Source organism: Pan paniscus, chromosome 4, assembly GCF_029289425.2.
Source record: "Pan paniscus chromosome 4, NHGRI_mPanPan1-v2.0_pri, whole genome shotgun sequence".
Classification (NCBI taxonomy): Eukaryota; Metazoa; Chordata; class Mammalia; order Primates; family Hominidae; genus Pan; species Pan paniscus.
Window position 1 is genome coordinate 19,973,610 of NC_073253.2, and position 19,152 is coordinate 19,992,761.

At 39.4% G+C, this 19,152-nt stretch overlaps 1 protein-coding gene across 1 annotated transcript in view; it reads right to left on the bottom strand.

Annotated features, from left to right (window-relative positions):
* The window catches only part of FAM81B (family with sequence similarity 81 member B), a 64,180-nt gene that overhangs the window by 42,642 nt on the left and 2,386 nt on the right, over window positions 1-19,152 (bottom strand). The window contains exon 3 of the mRNA XM_008976349.4: window positions 16,180-16,244. Within this exon, the coding sequence (XP_008974597.2) occupies window positions 16,180-16,244 (65 nt within the window). The remainder of the gene's footprint in view (window positions 1-16,179; window positions 16,245-19,152) is intronic.

Sequence of the window (19,152 nt, forward strand, 5' to 3'; positions counted from 1 at the left end):
ATTTCGAAAAGAGCAGTGCTATGTGGAAAATGAATGAAATGTGAACATATTCTCTGACGAGAGTCATGCCTTAAAAGAAAAAAAAAAGCAGCAATTCATTGCCATGCAAGACTTCAAAATATGACTGTGAATGTTGGCCAGCTCTAATGGACTACCTCCAGGCAATTGCCCATAATGTATCCCTGTAATATACTTTTTCAAATGTTGAATTTTCTTTCTGGTTCTTTCCCACTATCTTAAATTGTCAGCATTGTTATTATTACTTTTCACAATTTGCTATGCTATGTGTTTCATCTTCACATCATTTGCAGTACTGGAGTATAAATTGTATAAAGACTTTCAGAAAGTTCTAATTTGTTTTATGTATATTTTGTCAATTTGACTCCACAAAAGTGCATTATCACAACATTGACTTTGTGTGTAAGCATTGTGTATGTAAAAATGTTGAAACTTCCCCAATAAATGAAGAGATGTCCTTTTTTGTACAACTGCATTTGTGAAAGATACAATTTCTCAAGATCTCAGCTCTTTGTGCAATTGCATATGCCGTAGTGACTCATTGAAGTTTTGGATCAATCTTATCAAAAGACTTAGGTTATCGTCATGGTGTTTCAGATGACTACAGTTATAAAGCTGATTGCATAAAATTACCATAGTGTTATGCATTTATACATTTTGAATTTTGACTTATTTCTTTATGAATATGGTTCATCCACTTATAACATTATACCCATATGACTGTTGTTAGTATACCTGTATGTTCATGCTTGTAAAAATACAAATTTTACTATTGCCTATTTTATTATGTAAAGTGGCCTGTGAAATGCTCTGTCATGTTTTTATATGCTTCTAAAATAAATCTCTTTTTATAAATGTGAAGAAATGTCTTTTAAATTATTTTTTCCAGAATTATATTTTGGGGATTTTGATCTTTTTGGGATTTCCACACTTGGTATTATGACATTCAGGATTGTGTTTTTTTGGGATTATCAAACCCATTAATGGAATAGTTAACTGGTTCTAGGTCATCCAAAGCCCATGTGTTAAAACACTTGCTTATATAGTCCCCAAATACAGGTTATTTCCAAAGCCCTTATGTGTACTGATTTCTGACCCTATACCAAGTCACATTTTTTATACATGAACATGACAACATTCCTTCAAATCTATATAACTGAGTGAGAGGTTTACTTTAAATTTGTCTTTAACGCTATTAAATTTCTTGGGGATTTCTTACTATCCTATGACCCAGTAGAAGGGGCTGCGGGTTTTCTCTCTTTAATTTTACCTGCTTAGTACATTGAATTTCTGCATGAATTTTTATTTGAAGAAATGTTTCAATGTCCCAGAACTATTTATTTGGTAGAGCCAGGATTAGCTCTAGGTCACCTGTAACTTAGCCTAGGATGTTTTCCATGTTGCCGCCTCTGAATGGTAGCAAATTATGTTGTGAATATCACTGGAAAGAGAAGTCAGCCTTAAGGAAAAGGAGATTTGGCCTTTGTTAGGGCCTGGAAATAAAATGATGAATAAACCAGATAAAGCCCCTGCCCTCTTGGAAATATATATTTGTACCTATATACTTATGTAGATGTATAGATATATAGTATATATCTTTTAAAAATGACTATTATATATGCTGGATCATAAAAAGCCAAGGCCAAATAATTCATGCTTGTTCCCATTGCATGAGCCAAAATAACTATTTGCTTTAGGCCAATAGTGACAGATTTTCTTGGAAGTGAAAATGTCCTCGGGACAGCAGATTTTAGGGCCAGATTGTGAACATTAGCATTTTCTGGACTGCAGGTTTCAGCTGGGGTTGTGTTTAGCTGTGTTTATCAGAAATCCAGAGAGAGTGACTGGAGCAAGTAGGGTTTGTTTGGCTCAAGTAACAAGAAGTGGAGAGGTAGAGCAGCTGACTGAGGAAGTCATCAGGTGCCCAGCTCCTTCCGGCTTCCTGGCCCGCTCATAGTGTGTGACCTTTACCCTCAGGTCTCAAGGTTGTTGTTCCACCTTCAACTATTGTGTCCCCATTCCCGATAGAAAAGACAGAAGGCAAAAAGTAAAATAAAATGTGTGCATCTGTTGAGTTTGTCCCCGCCCGTCCTTTTTTAAATCGAGACAGCCTTTCTAAAAGACTCACTATGACACTTTTGTCTATATTTCATTGGCTGAAGCTATGTCATATAGCCACCTCTTATACCTTATTTTGTTTTGTTTTTTGAACTGGGTACATTGTAGCCTTAAACAAAATTGGGACTTTTATTAGCAAAGAGGAAGGAGAAAACGTCTACTGGATTGACTACTGGTGGTATTTGCCATGTGCAATTTTCCTCCTTTTTACCTCCAATTTGATATCAAGTATCTCTGCCAAAGGAATTTAAAAAATAAGAAGTTTGTTTCTTCCCTGTTGGTTGTTTGCTTTCTGAGGATTAATCTGTAGCTAAGTTTTTTTGGGCAATGCCAGAAGCTGGCTAAAGTTTGGCCACAGATATAATTTTATTACCCTTGTGATGGATGGTTGCTCACAAGGATCAGTGTGTGTGGATGGCAAGGCTTCAACTGCCCAGGGAAGGTCAGCAGAATCTGGTTGGCTTATAAAGGAAGAAGAGGGGCTCATGCTATGCAGATAAATAAAATATAGAAATATATTTCTTCTTTTTAATTTAGTAGCTCTGTAATTTCATCTTTATAAAACTGCTCAAAAGAAATATAATGTAAACCTTATAGACAATTTTAAACTTTCTAATAGCCACATTAAGAAAAAATTTTAAAAACCTGATGACAGGCCAGGCGTGGTGGCTCACACCTGTAATCCCAGCACTTTGGGAGGCTGAGGTGGGCAGATGACTTGAGGTCAGGAATTTGAGACCAGCCTGGCCAACATGCTGAAACCCCATCTCTACTAAAAATAGAAAAGTTAGCCGGATGCGGTGGCACAGGCTTGTAGTCCCAGCCGCTCGGGAGGCAGAGGCACAAGAATCACTTGAACCCACAAGGTGGAGGTTGCAGTGAGCCGAGATTGAGGTACTGCACTCCAGCCTGGGCGACAGAGCGAGACTCCATCTCAGAAAACAAAATAAAACAAAACAAAAACTGATAATGTTAATTTTAACAATATAATTTATTTAAACCATTATATCTAAAATGTCATTGTAACATGTAATCAATGTGAACTTTTTAATGGAATATTTTACATTCTTTTTAAAGATAAGTCTTTGAAGTCCAGTGTGTATTATACACTTATAGCACAACTCCTCAATTTGGACTAGCCACATTTCAAGTGCTCAACAGGCACATGTGGCCAGTGGCTACTGTTTGGGATAACATAATTCTAGAACCTGAGAATCAGAAAGAGGGAAGAAAACGTCACTGAGCAGTCAAAAACATTACCACCGTGTCCATACACTACTCCTGCACTTTATAAATAGTTATAGCTAGTATCTTTGAGCATTTAATACAAGCCAGACCTTGTGGCTAGCACTTTAAATGAGTCATCTATTGAATCTTCATGATAACACCATGGAGGGTCTATTAATATTACCCTGTTTTTAACGATAATAAAACTGAGGCTTAGAAAGACTGAATAACTTTTGTCCGAGTTTACCCAGCTAACAACAGTGGACCAGTATTCAAGCCTAAGCAGTCTGAAGTCCATACTACATTACATGCAGAGAAGAGGTCCCCTCCAAACTCTGCCTCCAAATCATCCCTGGAATGTGCTTCCTCCTCAATTTACCCACTATTCTAACCAACCAAGTTGGATGATTTCCGGGTCCATACAAATGTAATACCTGATAATTCTATGTTGAGGAGAGGGCTGCCTACTAATAGATGAAAGAAATCACAGATTAAAGGCAAAGATGAGCAAAAGAGTCAGAAGTTCAACGAAAAGTAAACAAAGTAAATTAGAAATGGGAAAAGACAAAGGCCAGGGCTATTTCATGTACAGGCAAAGAAACTTAAAAATCCTGATACCCTCTCTTGGCCTTAATATATTACTCCTTCCCTTCACTGATCAGCTTCTTGAAGAAGCAAGCTAGTTTTGTTGTGCCTTTCAATATGTGTGGTTTGCTCCTCACCCTATGATAATCAGATTCTTCTCTTTCTCTCTCTTCCTCCCTCCTTCCCTCCTCTCTCTCTCTCTCTCTCTCTTATTTTGGGGGAAGCCAACTGCCATATTGAATAGCCCTGTGGAGAGGTCCACATGGTGAGGAACTGAAAACTCCCGACAACAGCCAGCAAGAGTCTGGGGTGTCGACCAAGAGCTATATGAGTGAACCATCCTAGAATTCCTGATCCTGAGAAACTGTGAGATAAATATTCGCTGTTTTATGCCGCTGAGTTTTGAGATACTTTGCTACACAGCAATGGATAACTAACATGGACAGTAATCTACATGAAAAAATGAGGAAGGTCTGAGACTCAGATGGTGATCTTGGACACAAAGAAGGAGAATACATGTTACAGATATTATAAACCTAGAAGTTGTAGAACTTTGAGATAGATTGGAAATGAGCCTGAAGGAGGGAGAGATTCTGATGTTTTGGATTTGAGCTTAATGTATGATGCCACTTTTCATCAACACTGAAATTCAAACAAAAAAACAGTTAGGTTTTGGGGGAAGAAAACAAATTTGGGATTTTGTATATGGCATCTCTCTAGAGATGCCCCTTGAACAGTCTGAAATGTGTCTGAAGACAGAGATTTGGATGTTATCAGAGAAGTAAATGGTGGTTGAAGACTTAGGTGAAGAAAATGAGATTGCCTGAGCTGGCAGGTGTGTGTGTGTGTGTGTGTGCACGCGTGTGTGTGTGTGTGCGTGTGTGTGTGTGTAAGAGAGAACAGGCATTTTTGGAATCACTCAGGTAGCTTTCAATGGTGGTTGAAGACTTAGGTGAAGAAAATGAGATTGCCTGAGCTGGCAGATGTGTGTGTGTGTGTGTGTGTGTGTGTGTGTGTGTAAAAGAGAACAGGCATTTTTGGAATCACTCAGGTAGCTTTCAATGGTGGTTGAAGACTTAGGTGAAGAAAATGAGATTGCCTGAGCTGGCAGATGTGTGTGTGTGTGTGTGTGTGTGTGTGTGTGTGTGTGTGTGTAAAAGAGAACAGGCATTTTTGGAATCACTCAGGTAGCTTTCAAAAGGAAGAGTTGCGCCACGACTGCTCACCTTGGCTCCTACCCCAACCCACATACTTCAACTCTCTGGTGGGGTGGGGGCCTAGGACCTGAGAAATGATGGGGGATTCTGTGGGACTCACAGAGCAGACTTTGGTCCCATGGAAAATATTGCCATCCCCCATGCCCAGGGGTCCTGTTGTCTCTGCAGAGCCAGCACACCTCTACTTGGCTGTGGCTGGGTCTTCAGAGGACTCATTCAGCTTCAGCCTCCTGGGAAAATAAAGCTTTCAGCAAGCAATACAGAATTGAGAGTTAGTGAGAACATGGGAGCTAAAGTAAATCGGCCCCAGAGGGATATGACAGCTCATGTGAGACAAAGTGCAGAAAGAAAGGAAATGAGTTAGACAGTTATTCAGAGGTTAAAAAAAATCCCGGGCTGACTACGGTTTTGACAAAAATGTTGAATAAATGTGGCTTCCCATCCTGTCTCCCTTACAAAATCCTGAAGGACTTGGAGAAAGTGAAAAACCCCTGGGGTGGTGGGAGCTGTTTTAAACTGGTGCGTGTGTGGGTGGTGCTGTGGATGCCGTGATGTGCCACCCAGCTCCCCGTTCAGGAAGGAAGGACTTATACCCCCCAACTGTTGGGAGTGCTGCCAGCTGGCAGACTTCAGCTGTTAGCTTTCTCTGAGAACTGCCTTGTCAAGGTCATGCCCACTTTCTGGGGCAGCTTTATTCAGTGATTGGACAGTGTGCGGGTATAAAGGCCTGGCATGCTTGGTCTAACTCTGGACAACTTTGAAGGGCTGTCCCAGCTCCAGAGCTTCCTGTGAAGTTGGTTGAAGTCTTCTTTGGCTCAACTGTTGGAGCCATGGTACCTAATATATATAAAATCCATATATAACTAATTGAAGTTAGTTGGCTCAACTCACTTCATATAGTTCAACTATTCCTTCTGTTGAGTTCCATTCCTTTCCCTTCCCTTCCACAGGTGTTGATCCCAGTGTGCTCTGTAATAAGCCTGCTATTCGCCAATCTCCATCTCAGAGTCTGTTCCCTGGGCAACCCAACCTGAATCAGATGGCTGCGTTGGCCTGGGACAAGAGACAGCTTGGGAGGGCTGTGGGAAGATAAAATAGGGAAAGGGAACAACATAAGTCTGCTCTTCTTCTCTATTTCCTTGGGACCAGTTGTTCTGACTCCTGTGAAATGTCAAACTATTCTAGGTGTCCTCTAAAGAAAGATTAGGCAGGGCAGAGGGACTGTGTTGGTAAGGAGTTGGAGCAGTAACAATAACAAGAAATTTGGGGAACAATTGACTTTGGGGAGTTGCTGCCACCTTGTTTCACTTCTAAATGTCCACAGGGTGGGAAAGCAAGTGTTCTCCTAAACCTGCTTCTTCCTGGGGAGCAAAAGGTGAAGACCTGACAGGAGAAGTTATTTTGTGGAATAGGGAGTGGTTTCTGGTGCCTGGGGCTCATCCACACCCCAACCCTGGACTCACTGGAGCTGACAAGGCTCCATTGGAGACCAGGATCTGGCTGAAATGCCCAGGGGAAATGAGTTCAAAGGCCAGATTAACAGGACTTTTGAGGAGCACAGCCTTTTTAAAAGTAATTAACCTACAAATAAACAACCTAGTAGATTACAGATTCCCACAGAAGAGAAATATTAAAATGTACACAATAAATTTCTAAAAGGCTATTGAACATATTAAGAGAGAAGACAACAGAAGATATTAGTAAAATAAGAAAAACTAGAAAATGTAAAAAGTAAGTAGAACCATTAGGTATGGAAAATATAATTGAAATAAAAAATAAAAGGTAGGATAAATATAACAGAAAAAATAGCTAAAGAATGAATTAGTGATTTGGAAGACCAGACTGAGGAAATTTACCAGACAGAACAAGGAATGGTCACACAACTTGGAGATTCAGGGTCACGATTTGAAACTCACAGATTCCAAAATCAAATGTTAACATTAGCTCCCACATTTTCTCATCATTCCAACAATAAGCAGGGGACATTAATGCTAGTCATGTGACCTAATAGGGTAGCTGCAGAAATAACACCCAGCAGTATTCTTAGGCTCCAAACCCACAGTTATTTTAGTTCTTTCTTCCTTTCTTGATCCTGGCCACCATTATCTTTTCCACTTTTCCTCCTAACAAATAGCACATCCTCCATACAGCAACTAGAGTGGTCTTTCTAAAGTGTAAGTGGTAGCCCTTGACTACTTAAAACCTTCCTATGGCTTATCCATTCTCTCAGAATAAAATCTTATCTCTCCTTTCTAACCTCATTTCCTCCCATTCTTCCCTCCATTTATCTCATTCAACCACATAGGCCTTCTCTCATAATACCCCATTTTATCTTCTCGAAAGCATTTGTCATTATCTAAAATTATCTTATTTACTTGTTGCTGTTTATTGTCTATCCTCCATCACTAGAATGAGAGCTCCCTATGTGAGGCACTTTTCTAGCATGTTCTGCACAGTCCCCCAACATTGAGAAGAATGTGTGGCACATAGTAGGCAGTCAATAAATATTTGTTGATTGACAGACTGATTTCTCTACCTGGACTGTTCCCTTAAGGCTCAGTTGTTGGAAAACTGGACAAAAAAAAAGTGGCTCCATAAAGTCACAGCTTGTTAGAGCCTCAAGACATAGTTTACTCTCTTGAGCAATATAAAATAGTCTCAGCCTGGGTGAGATTCTTCTTTTCTTTTTTTTTTTCAAATTGAATATTTCATTAACATGGTAGTTTTTGTAACATGTGCACACACACTCACACACTCAGAGAGATTCTTCTTTTCTATCACCTGGAAATCTGAGGTGCAAAGAAAACTTTGCCAAGGGGTTTTGTGAGTCAGATTGCATTTACCACTCATTTGGTTCAAAAATGTTCTTTTGGAAAATCACCAAATGGTACCTACCATATATAAAATCCATTCCCCTAAAACCCCCACCATGCTGTCAGTGCTACCCTGGATTGGATGTATGAGTCAGAGGCAGAAGGGAAGAAGATGCCAGGCTCTGCAGAAGGTGACACATAGCCTAGTGGTGGACTGCAGATTTGCTCATTATTTTCGTTGAGCCAGTGCTGCTTTGTGGCCTCTAGACAATCTATATCCCAGATTTGCCAGCAAAGGTATTTGGTCTCCTGGTTTTCAGTCTTGTACAGACACTTATAAATTATGCTTCATTTCCCCCCAAATTTAGAAATTGTTTTCTCCTAGATGTTCTCAGTACGGCAGATACCATTGGTTACCTTCCCAACAGCCACCCCTAACTTCTGCCTGACTTGATTCATCCTTCCTGTCCCCCATGTCCTTCTGAGGGGCAAACTAATCATAAAGATTCCATTCTTCTGGGTTGAGATGCAATTGGTTATGGTAAGAGCATGTGAAGCAATTCTGGCCCATGAGATGCAAAGAGAAACCTGCTATGGGGCTTCTGGATAAAGTGTCTTTGCCTTCAAGAAGGGATACACAGAAGAAACTTCCCTCTTCTTCGCTGAATGTTGTCCTGTCTGTGCATGATGCTTGGAACTACCAAAGGCATCTTGTGATCATGAGGAAAAAGGAAATGGCAGACAGAAAGAATAAAAAAAAACACCTGGCTGCTTAATGATGTTCTGAAGCTACTAAATTTACCAAACTCTGGATTTTTTTTGTTATATGAGCTAATCAGTATTTCTACATTTAAACCATTTTTGGTTAGTGCTTCTATCATGTGCAGCTGAAGGCATTGTGTCTATATCTAGTCACTTACCAATAAAAATGTCATTTCAAATAAAGATACATTAAGTACTTACTAAATATTTACTCTAGTTCATATACAATATTTACTCTAGTCCATACACACATTTACTCTAGTCCATACCTGTAATACTACATATTTACATATAATGGCTCTGTTCCTCAAGGAACTTAGGTTAATTCAGTATTTCTTATACTTGAATTGGTATCACAGGGGAGGGTGAGGGAGGGAAGTTGTTAAAATACAGATTACTCCACTCCAACACAAACCTACTGAATCAAAATTTTAGGGTAGGCAGGGAGAGTAAGAATATGCATTTTAAGCAAGTGCATAGGTGATTCTAATGTATCCTAAAGACTAAACACCACTGATTTCTTCAAGACTGGTCATGTGAATCAGCGAATAATATAAGGCAGGATATATAATGAAGTGCTAAAGTAGTGAACTATGGAATATGAGCTCTCAAGTTCTGTAGACATCCAGAAGCAGCTTGGCACGTTGGAAAGCAAGGTAGACTGAGGGTAGAACACAGGCTCCACCACTTACCAACCGAGTGTTCTAATTGCTTCATCTGTAAACAGGGCCAACAAGGCCTATTTTGCTGTGTGGTTGTAAGTTCTGAGATAATAAGTGAGATGCATGCAGTAGAGAGGGTGGTGAAACCAATGCCACACATCTGTATGTCTGAGGTTAGGAGGGTCCCAGGGCCTCACTCTTGCGGGTGAGGTGCTATTGGCTAATGTCAAGATTATATTCAGAGAGAGCAATGAGAGGGCAGACCCAAGCCAGCAGGTCTGTGGTCTTGTCTGTCAGGGCTGATTTCAATGCTGTGGCTATTTGGCCCATCGAAGGAAGCCTTTTAGGAGGGTATCACCTACTGCTATGCAAAGCTATTTGCCTGCAACCATGGAGACATTAAGTGGGATGCAAATGCTGGACTGTAGTTATTTCTTCTCCTAAATTTTTAAAGATTATTTTTAAAATTTATTTTATGTTTAAGTGGAGAGCTTTCCTTTTTGAAATTCCTTTTCAGGCCTGGGATTTACTATTAACTGTAGTCTTATTATTATTGCTAATTCTTAAGGTTTAATGAAGCACCAAATGATGGCTCTGTTTGGTTTTATTTACATGGTTCCTGAAGATCAACAGACAGCTTATATTTTTTCCCTATTTGCATTGCCACAAGGACAGAGAATATTGTTTTCCAATTGACCTTTCTAAATCAACCATGGAAGAACAAACACATGAGCATGTCTCAATTTTCTAAGGGAGATTCCTGACGAGGCCATTATTCAAATCATTAGGTATTGCTAAGGGATAAAAACTGAGGGCTTTCCCTAGTAGTAAGATATAAATTTAAGAACCTCACGCTTTCTTAGTATGTTATGTATGTCAGTGGGACCTAGATCTAAATTTAACTATGAAAGGAAAGAAATAACTGGATATTCCAGACTAGTGCAGATGGAGTCACCAACCACAGGAGGAAAAATTCCTAGGGGGCCTTTTCAGAGAGATATTTGGGCTTCACATAGATCATTGATTATGTAGCTGACAACTGAATCCGAACAGATTTTCCACAAACTCTTGAGTTCTATTTTTCTGTAATTCGGTGTGACTTACACCAGCTGTGCTGTAGCTGGCAGATCAGCCGGTACATGGAGCCTCTCACTTCCCTGCCTGTTCTGTTCTTGTGAATAGAGCCCTAAATTTACTGGGGAGATTCTGATAACCATTTTGGCAACCTGTAATACTCAGAGAACCAAACTTGAAAATTTAAACCTTTTTCTAGAACACAAAAAGGCATACCAAAGAAAGATTTCTACATTTTTATGAGATCTAATATATGACTAGTTATGGTCTGAGTGCAGAGAGTCCTATAAAAAAAAAACAAAAAACCTGAAGTGAAATCTCAGAGAATATTTTGATGCCTCACAAAAATAATCTATGAGTGTATGTGGGGAGTGATGAAATAAAAAAAACATTTTCTATAGTTTCTGTGTTGCCTGTTTATAACCACCCTGGCAAGTGGATGTTTGTAGCTGGAGAGACTTCCACTGCTGAGTTTTAGGTAGGGCTGAATGCTCTGGGGGGTGAGGCAGGCAATTTGAGTTCTGGTGGGCCCAGTGCAGGAGGAAGTACACCAGGCCAACAGGGCTGGGCCAGCACAGAGCATCAGGAAGGGCCCAAAAAGAACTCCATATAGTGGCACGGTCCAGAAGAGACTGGAGAAAGAACTGGTTGTGATTCTTTTCCAGTGAAAAGTGATGCGCTCTATAAGGCAGACTCCTCATGTTCAGCAGAATTTTTAGTAAGATTGCAAAATGAGTGATGTGCCTGGTACGATTGGTTTTCCTTCATGTGGAGGCATCAAGGTTGACAAAAGTTCCAAACAGAGTCCCTGTGTCAGTGAGGGCAGGGTGGATGTCTGGGTCATACTTACAGGTGAAGCATATGCAAACTGCAGTAGCAAATTGTTTTGATGATGTTGGGAGTTCCTGTAGCATTTGTGGCCCTCTTGAGATACCTTCCCATATTACCTTGGTCTTTGGGGGTGGGGGTGGGGAGTGTTTAATGTGAGTCGCCAGGGGAAAGAACGCTGTACTTGGAGTCAGAAGACTTGGGTTCAAGTTCTATCTCTGTCACAAGCTAACTTCAACCTCTCTGAGGTTGCCCGAAAGAGGGCTCCCTCTCTGTTCTGTGGAGAGAGGGACTCCTGACCCTCCCACCTGGCTGACGAGATCAAGTTAAAGGATGTGTACCTGAAATGCTTTGCAATGTCTTGTAAATATGTCTTGTACAATGTTGTATATATGTGTTCTTACAATTATTTATAATTATTAAATATTGTTATGGGTTGAATTGTGTCCCCCCAAAAGAAACAGTGAAGTCTTAAAGCTTAATACCTCAGTATGTGAGCTTATTTGGAAATTGGGTCTTGCAGATATAATTAGTTAAGGTGAGGTGCTACTGGAGCAGAGTGGGCCCCTAATCCAGCATGGCTGGTGTCGATGTGAAGATGCCTGTATGTATGTATGTGTGTGTGTGTATGTATGTATGTATGTATGTATGTGAAGGTGGCTGTATGAAGACAGAAACACAGGGAAACACCACGTAAAGATGGAGGCAGAGATTGGAGTGACACATCTACAAGCCAAGGAGTGCCAGGGACTCCCAAAAGTCACCAAAAGCTAGGCAGGAGACAAGGAACAGGTTCCCCTTGGAGCCCTCAGAAGGAACCAGTCCTGCTGGCACTTTGATTTCAGACCTCCAACCTCCAGAATTGTGAGGTAATACATTTCTATTGTTTAAAGCCACTCAGTTTGTGGTAGGGAGCTCCTAGCCCAGGAGAAATGTAAGGAATTTATTATAACACTATCTTATTTCTATTTAGTGCTTATAGTCAACGTATCATTTTCATTGCATTCCACCACTACCCTGTGGCATGAGTAAAATTTGTCTCTACTTAGGAGGAAACTGAGGCATGGAGGCTATGAGTCACTCAGCAGCGAAACATATTAGTTAGCCTCTCCTTTTTCTCCTACATCACAGCAGCTTTGCTTAGGCCAGTTAGTGGCTCTTCCTGTTACATTTGCACTTTTCTCAGAGGAGAAAGGTGTGTCTTTCCCTCTGCTTCTTCATATGTAACTTGCTGCCAACATCATGTAATTTTTCACCAAGTCACCTTTCCTGCCTGGCTCACATCTCTCCTCGGAGTCCTAAGGGTCTTCTCAGAGGCCCAGAGGTTGGTGGGGGCTCCCTCTGTGCTCTAGAGAACTGAGATCAGCATCAGCCTGACCTCAGTGGAGTTCTCACGCTTAAGCAGAAGGTCTTAAATGTGACAAGAATCCAGACAGCCTCTTGGGAGGGACTGAGCATCATTTGGGCAGCCCCTTCCCTTACTAATTGGAGGTCCCTATGGGTAATGCCCAATCCCTGTGACTGTGCCCACTCTCAGCAGAGCCTTGCCCATCACAGGTGGGTGGGGGGGCATGAAAAGAAGAAAGAGAAAGACCAAAAGACTGCACTGTGGCTGATAGCAGCACCATCCAACCTAACATGATCTATCCATAGAAAGTTCAACCAACAGAGTTTTGTCTTCCTTTCTCATGCATTGTAATGTGAAATATCTGTCTTCATCATGTAGTAACAAAAGCAATGCATCACGGAATAATAAAGTGTCTGCCATGGTGCTAAGAAAAACCTTGAAAATGAATACTTTCAGACCCTGAATTCCATATTCTACTCATGAGGGGAAGTCATTAATCATTTATTATTTTGCCCATTTGACTTGCTGAAAGTTTTATGTATCCAGATTTTAAATATCATTCTTTGGCTGTCAGCCAGACCCTCATCTTCACAAAATGTACTCTTGAGAGAATTCCTGAGTTATATATTGGCTATAGCCCAGCCTGGAAAACTCAGTAAAAAACCTCAGTTCCTTGGCCTCCTTTTTGTTCAGGAAAGTTGGAATTTGCCTCATGGGCAGCAGAAACTCAGGATTCATTTTCTCCAGAGACTTTCAAATAGAATCCCAGATGCTATCATAGTTCCAATTTGTATTTCCCTCCTTTTCACCCCAGCCATCCTTGCCCCCTTTCTGTTCCTGCTACACCATAAGAATATTCCTGCCTTCGAAACTTTGCTCTTCCCCTAGATGTCCACATGGCCAAATTCCTCACTTCCTGGTCTTTTCTCAAATGTCAGATTCTTAATGAGGCCTACCCTGGCCAGCTATCTAATAATTCATTTCTCTCCTTCCTGCTAGAATGGCTCCAAACGCATTATTAGATAGCTCCCTGAGGGACTGGATTTTTACTTTTTGAGTTGTTATTCTTTGCTCATAGTATTACCTGTAAATATACCCATATAGGTTTTAAGGCCAAACCTCTGAAAACCTGTAATATAAATTCAGGCCATTTAATGAGTTGATAATGACTTTTACTTAAGTACTCTGTTTGCATGTCAATCCATTTGTTGTCACCCAATGAAAACTATGAGTTGAAGGCTGAAGTTTTTTGTTTTATTTATTTATTTATTTATTTATTTATTTATTTAGAGATCGAGTTTCACTCTGTGACCCAGGCAGGAGTGCAGTGGTACACTCTCCATTCACTGCAACCTCCACCTCCCGGGTTCAAGTGATTCTCCTGCCTCAGCCTCTCGAGTAGCTGGGATTACAGGTGCACGCCACCATGCCCGGCTAATTTTTGTATATTTAGTAGAGATGGGGTTTCACCATGTTGGCTAGGCTGGTCTTCAACTCCTGACATCAGGTGATCTGCCCACCACTGCCTCCCAAAGTGCTGGGATTATAGATGTGAGCCACTGTGCCTGGCCAGTGAAGTTATTTTAAAAACCATTGTTCTTTATTTTTATTTTATTGGATTGAATATGTCAATTCAAAATGTCTGCACTTATTACTGAAACGCCCAAATGCTATTTTGCTTTTCCAGTTAATCAGCTGATTTAAGCAGAGCTCTAACAATTCAATTGTTCTACCATTACTTTCCATTAAATCTGTCAACTACAGTTCATCAAGTGTATTCAGTACATCATGATAGGCTACTGGAGGGATACCAAAAATCATAAGGCCATAGAGTGCCTTCCTTTAGGGAGTTTGCAGCCTGTTCTGAGAGATGCGAAGAGAGAGACCAAAAGACAATTAACAATGTGAAATCATAAATAGAAAGTTCCAGATATATGGTTTAGATAGTAAGAGAAGGGGTAAGGGAGAGATTAAGGTAGAAATAAATGTTGGAGTGAAGTAATCTTTATCATGCTTTTGCTTTGCATTATAGACTATTTCTTCCTCTTTGTCTTCATTTTAATTTATCTGAAAGCCAAAGAAATCCAAAAAGTTTATCGTCTGCTGCTTAAGTTTGTTACCATTTTCCAGGAATTTATTTTCTCATCTCCTGGGATGTACATCACCAGCTTGAGCTAAAGAAATCCACACAGGTTTGTAATAGAATTTGACGGATCAGAAGAATGATTTTTATTTTCCATTTGTCATGTAGAGAGTCAGGTAGGGACAAGTTTCCCTTTTCTCCTTGGAAGATAAGGTTAGCTAATACATTTATTTATAATAATTATTTTTGTGCATACTACATTCATTGTCCTTAACTCAGAAAAAAAGTCATCTGTCCAAATATTGCATTTTTTAAACATTTAAAAATATTTTTCCCATGCTTAGTTTTATTTTTTTCTAAATCATAGACTCATAGTCATATAAACAAATACAAGTTATGTGGAACATGAAAAAAGGGGCTAACATACTGTGATTGAACTATTTGGAATGTACTAAATTTAACTGGCCAAGGGACAGGGGAATTCTTGTGAAAAAAATGCAGTAAAAATTAGTGAAGAAACCTTGTCATCTTAATTGTTAAAGATAATTTTTAAAAAATCGAAGTTCAAGGTGTATTTAGATTTTTCTCTTCACATGAACTCATTTCATTCATTTGGCTATTTTTTTCTTCTGTGGTCATGATTATTAAAATCAGAATTATTTTAAAGCTGCAGTAGTTTCTAGTCCAACCTCTTTGTTTTTCAAATGAAAAAACTAAAGCCCAGAGACATTATGGAACTGACTGGTGTTACACAGCAAAGTAGTAGAAGGACTGAGACTAAATCCCCAGTGCCGTGAAAACATGAATGACAGCATTAGACCAAATCCTGCTTTGACATATGGAATAGAAAACAACTCAAATTAATATGCATTGCCTCTGCAATGCCACCTGCATCACTGGCATCCTTGGGTATTTTGGACAATGTGCATGTGTTAACAGTGTGTTATTCTATTTCCAAGTGCCTGGAGTTGTCCCTCTGTGGTACACCTGTCCTGGGGGAGCTCCAGGTATGGCACTGTAAATAGCAGAAACAACATCTTCTAGTGATTAGTGAAATACATCTCAAAATTTCCTGAGTTTTTATCATGAAATGTTAACAGGTTTACTTGGTTTATTTTGAAGTCAATAGTTAGCTATATCTGATATTGTCGCAATATGCAATATGTTGTATCGCTTTTCACCTAAATCTACAGGAACCTATGGAGGTCATTTAAAGAAAAGGTAGTTAAATCTGCTTGTTCTGTCAATCAGAAAGGAACAGGGTCAGGTTTGTCTTTCTGACATGATTTAGTCTCTTCTGAATGCAGAGAACTTAAAGGTTTCATTCAGGTACATTCATCTCTGACTGAATAATTAAACACAGGATTTTTTTCTTTTTTGCATATGAGATTTGTCACAATAAATGCAGTTAATAGTTAAAACTAGTTGTAATTTACACACTTACTTGTCAACATATTCAACTAGATCTGTAGAATTCTTGGTTGACATTTTGGCTGGAGATAATCTTACCTAAAACAAAGGTTACAGATTCAGAATATATCATCTGCTTCTTTACAGATTACTTCTATGCAGTTTATCTTTAAAGAGTTTTAATTTTAAACAAAATGTATACCATAGACCAGATAATCAGCTCAGTTAATCTTACACATGTCCCCTTTGTATTGCTAATGACTAAAAACAAAATTAAGTTCTGTGGAGATACTAGAGAGCTGTATTTCATAGATTTGGTATCACAGTCAAGAAAACCTTTTTGGAAAAGTCAAAGCCATAGATTATTCGTAGATAATTTTAAAATGAAATATCTAATGATTATTGACTGAGTTACTAAAGAAGTCTTCACAGAGTGAATGATTCCTGACATGCTGATTTCTAAGGAGAAACAGCTAATTTTCAAACACAAAGCCTTGAACTAGAAAACTAGCCTATCCAAGTACCTGGATGTCAGATTATTATAGCCAGAGCAGTCATACACATGATTTACTAACATTAAGTATAGCTGGCCATATGTACACTTAACTGGCAACTTCTAATTCAATAAAATGGTACTACTAGAAAGTTCTATTTTCATGAAAGTTGATAATTTGCAGCATTTTTATGACAGGAAAGAAGATACCCAATGTACTCACTGTTTTTCATATCTCAAAAATGCCTTAAAATCTTTTTTTTTTTTTTTTTTTTTTTTTTTTTTGAGACGGGGTCTCGCTCTGTCGCCCAGGCTGGAGTGCAGTGGTGCAATCTTCGCTCACTGCAAGCTCCGCCTCCCGGGTTCACGCCATTCTCCTGACTCAGCCTCCTGCGTAGCTGGGACGACAGGCACCCGCCACCACGCCTGGCTAAATTTTTTTTTGGTATTTTTAGTGGAGATGGGGTTTCACCATGGTAGCCAGGATGGTCTCGATCTCCTGACCTTGTGGTCCGCCTGCCTCGGCCTCTCAAAGTGTTGGGATTACAGGCGTGAACCACAGCTTCCAGCCGAAAATGCCTTAAATTCTAATGTTCTTTTAAGTTTAAAAAAAAAGACAGATTTATCCTAATTTTAATAGCCTATTGCTGAACTGTATTCAATATGGAGAATATGAGTGGTATTCCACCTCAGTTAAAAACTTTAACAAAATATATTCCTAGGATATTTTTTCTTGCTTTATGTTACTGTGTACTATAATGGTGGGCAGAATATGTTAAGACTCACATACAGAAAGCATTCCTTTTTCAAATGCCCAAGAAATTACTACTTCTTAAGTTTTAAGAAACTTAATTGGATACCTCCCTCCTTCAAAAAAACTTTAAAAAATGTGAAGTCCATTATCAGGGATGCTAATAAAGAATGCCTGAGAAAGCCTCTCCTGACTCAGCCCTTTTGGTGGTGGGCAGGCAGAACAGGCTCGAGGCTGCTCACGAGGAAGCCTATGAACCCCCAGGAGAGAGCTTGTACCCTCCCCCCATTGCTGAATGGGGTCTGCAATGGGTCTAATGCTGTTAAGCCACATCTTCCCCTAGAGAATGGATCTACTGATTCACTGGGCACTCAGGTGCCCACGTTATGGAAACTGTCCTAAGTCAGAGGACCTGATGCCTTCTACCGTGGAGAGTGTTTTCACTCCTGTTTCCCACTGAAACAGTACTGAGTCCTGAGACCTCACCTACTTCATTGCCAGTTCTTTCCTCCTCACCTTTCCACTGCTCCCTCTGGTCTGTGGGGGGATCTATTTTTGGCATTTCCTCAGCAACCGGTTGGTCCCTCCTTATGTGTTTGGAGAGTAGTCCTCTCCAAGTATTTGTGGAATTAAAGTGTACGATGAATACAGTGTCCAAGGGCACTAACTTGTCCTCCTTTCTCCTTCTGGAGTGTAACAATTAGATCTATGTTTTATTTTTATTTTATTAATTTTTAAGTCTTATTTGAAAGACCACAAGTAGCATCTTCTTAAAAACACACCTACGACACACACTTTTTAAGTGACAGATGTTAAGCACAACAATGGAGGAATATTTGGAAAAGTATAGAAAAGTTAAAGATACAGAATAAAAATTCTCGCTTGTAATTTTGCTACCTAGAACAAAAGCCATTGATGTTGGCTTTTGGTGCAATTTTTTAAATGTAATTTTTAGGTATCTAAGACAGTATTTAAATTTTTATATCTTTGCTAATTGAACATAAGAGTCAGTTCTGTTTTATCCTCATTCCTATAAGCTAGGATGTTATTATATATAAAAACTGTCTCACAAACAACTTGATGGCCACTATGGGAATTTTTTTACATATATCAGTTTTATCCATTTCATAATAATGCTTTGGATGTTATAGCTTTTTGGTTTTATGGGCTATGAAATACGTTCTTGTATATGACATAATTTTATTTGACATGATGCCCTATAAAGTGGATATCATTACCTTCCCATTAGTGTAAGGATGACATTAGTTACCTTAAGAAGCTGAAACCCTTATTATGGAAAGAAATTAAGATGACTATTTTTTATAGGTGAGGAGCTTCAGGATCAGAGAAGTATGGGACTTGCCCAAGATCATGTAGATGATGATGATAATCATACTGTAGCCCTTCCTACTTGCTAAGCACTTACTTAAGTGACTCATTCAAACCCACAATAACTTTGTATGATAAGCCTAATTCACCCATTTTACAGAAGAAGAAACAGAGAGGTTAAGTAATCATTCCAAAGTCCCACAGCTAGTATGTGGTACAGCCTATTATATAATACATACCAAAAATCAATGTTTGATATTGTGCTAGTGCTTTATGTAACAAGTGACTGCATCTGCCTCTTGTTATGTAAATTACAAGGTGTTAAGAGAAGTACAAAAAAAGTCTAAAAACACTGCTTTAAAAAATGTTCTTTTTAACGGAGAAGATATGACAAGTTCTAATAAAGGAAACATTCTATTTAGCTATACCGGTTT